Source organism: Impatiens glandulifera, unplaced genomic scaffold, assembly GCF_907164915.1.
Source record: "Impatiens glandulifera unplaced genomic scaffold, dImpGla2.1, whole genome shotgun sequence".
Taxonomy (NCBI): domain Eukaryota; kingdom Viridiplantae; phylum Streptophyta; class Magnoliopsida; order Ericales; family Balsaminaceae; genus Impatiens; species Impatiens glandulifera.
The window spans coordinates 30,347-32,393 of record NW_025919355.1 but is presented as its reverse complement, the minus strand read 5'-3'; the positions used below and the strand labels follow the sequence as shown (position 1 = coordinate 32,393).

General features: G+C 39.5%; 1 protein-coding gene across 1 annotated transcript; it reads right to left on the bottom strand.

Annotated features, from left to right (window-relative positions):
* Positions 1-674: 674 nt before the first annotated feature.
* LOC124917838 lies at positions 675-1,648 on the bottom strand. The gene is made up of 2 exons (XM_047458133.1): positions 1,437-1,648; positions 675-1,098 (listed from the first exon to the last, which is right to left on the bottom strand). Exons 1-2 carry the CDS (start codon positions 1,646-1,648, stop codon positions 675-677), a joined length of 636 nt encoding a protein of 211 aa, XP_047314089.1.
* Between the last annotated feature and the right edge of the window lie 399 nt (positions 1,649-2,047).

Genomic DNA, 2,047 nt, shown 5'->3' with positions numbered 1-2,047 from the left:
AGTGACCCAAGCTAGAGCCCAACACACCTTTTCTACTGGCGAGTAATTAAGTTCGTAGCCCGTCATGCGCTTGCTTATGTAGTAGACTGCGACTTCCATCTTTTCCTCATTTTCTTGGGCTAGTAGACTACCCATTGCGTTTTCCGTGACTGTTAAGTATATGATTAACAGTATGCCTGGTCTTGGTGGCATCAGAATGGGAGGATTCTTGAGGTATCCCTTTATCTTCTCGAATGCGTTCTGACAAGCGTCATCCCAAACGAATATTTCATTTTTCCTTAAAAGTTTAAACAAAGGATCACATGTTATAGTCAACTTGTTTATGAATCGACTTATATACTGGATCTTTCCTAAAAAGCCTCGCACTTCTTTCTCGCTTCGTGGAGGTGGCATTGCCGTGATCACTTTTATCTTGCTCGGATCAACCTCAATTCCTCTTTGTGTTATTAGGAAGCCTAGCATCTTTCCTGTTGTCACTCCAAATGTGCACTTCTTTGGATTGAGCCTAAGTTGGAACTTCCTGATGCGTTGTAAGAATTTGTCAAGATTTTGGATGTGCCCTTCTCGATCTTTAGATTTGACAATCATATCATCAACATAGACTTATACTTCTTTGTGGATCATATCGTGTAGAATCATTCTAGCAGCTTGTTGATACGTTGCTCCTGCATTCTTCATCCCAACAGGCATGACTCGATAAAAAATGTTCTGACTTCTGTGATGAACATTGTCTTCCCCTTGTCTTCTGGAGCCATCAGTACTTGGTTGTAGCCTGAGAATCCGTCCATGAATGATAGGAGTTGATGGTCTGTTGCATGATCCACTAGCACGTCGATGTGTGGTAGTGGGAAGCTATCTTTAGGGCTTTCTTTGTTGAGATCCCGATAGTCTACACACACTCGGATCTTTCCACTTTCTTCGCGACTAGGACTACATTGACGATCCATTCTGGGTAATCTACCACTTCGAGGAATCCTGCGTCGAGCTGTTTCTGAACTTCCTCTTGGATCTTGTCCATGATGTCCGCCTTCATTCTTCGAAGCTTCTACTTTACTGGTTTTGCGTCTTTGTAAAGTGGTATACGGTGTTGGATGATTTCTAGATCAATGCCTAACACATCTTTATAAGACCATGCAAAGACGTCTTTGTTTGCTTTTAAAAGTTTAGTTAGATTTTCTCGTCCTAAATCATTTAAACTTTTTCCGATTAAAACAATTTGAGGATCTTCTTCGGTGTCAAGGTTTATTTTAATTGTTTCTTCTGCAACAAGTTCCTTAAGGCCTTCAACAATGACATCCCCAAGTCGTCTAATTTTCTACAAGGTGGAGCAGTAGTGGCACTCCTTGCTTACTTTGTTTAGGAGACAAATGGGTTCTCTTGATAAGCATTTTGTCCTTGAGTTTGACGTGCTTGCAAGGCTCTTGTTTTGAATAGACCTTTCTACAGCTTTCCAACCGTCCATGAATGCCCTGCTTAACCTTTCTCTTTCTTCTCGCAAACTTTTCGGATTAAGGGGTTTGATTGTCGCATAAATTTCGACTTCTGTTGTGAGGTCTTGAAGCTTTTTCCTCAATTGTATTAGTGTATCACAAAGATCGTCTAGCTTTAGATGAACTGAGTCATTGAATCTTCTTGGTGGGTTAGTCATTGTAAATTATGATGAATGTGAGTATGTTGTGTTCAAGAGAACAAAGTCAGTTCGAACCCCTTTATCAAGTAAAACAAGCAATGCGTTGCTTGTATGCACATAATCCCTAACACGCAATAGACGCTCAATTTACCCATTCACAATGTATAACATGTAGAAAAGGATGAGTAAAATAAGAATGAGTTATTTTATTAAAATCCTAAGTGTCATGGATAAAATCACAAACTCAAGTCATAAAATAAAATAAGAAAAGAAAGCAAGCACCCCTCATCCTTTCGTTACAATGTTGCTCATGTATCTTCATAAAGAGATTTACATTTCAAGGATAAAGAAATCTAGTCTAAGTCTCCGAATCTTCAAGTCTTTCCATCTTTCTTGATCGTCTTTGTGTCTCACGCA

Coding starts and splice junctions, on each gene's coding strand:
- LOC124917838 (XM_047458133.1), bottom strand. CDS start 1,648: ATGACTAACCCACCAAGAAGATTCAATGACTCAGTTCATCTAAAGCTA. Junction 1,099..1,436: donor GGTTGGAAAGCTGTAGAAAG/GTCTATTCAAAA, acceptor GCATTGATCTAG/AAATCATCCAACACCGTATA.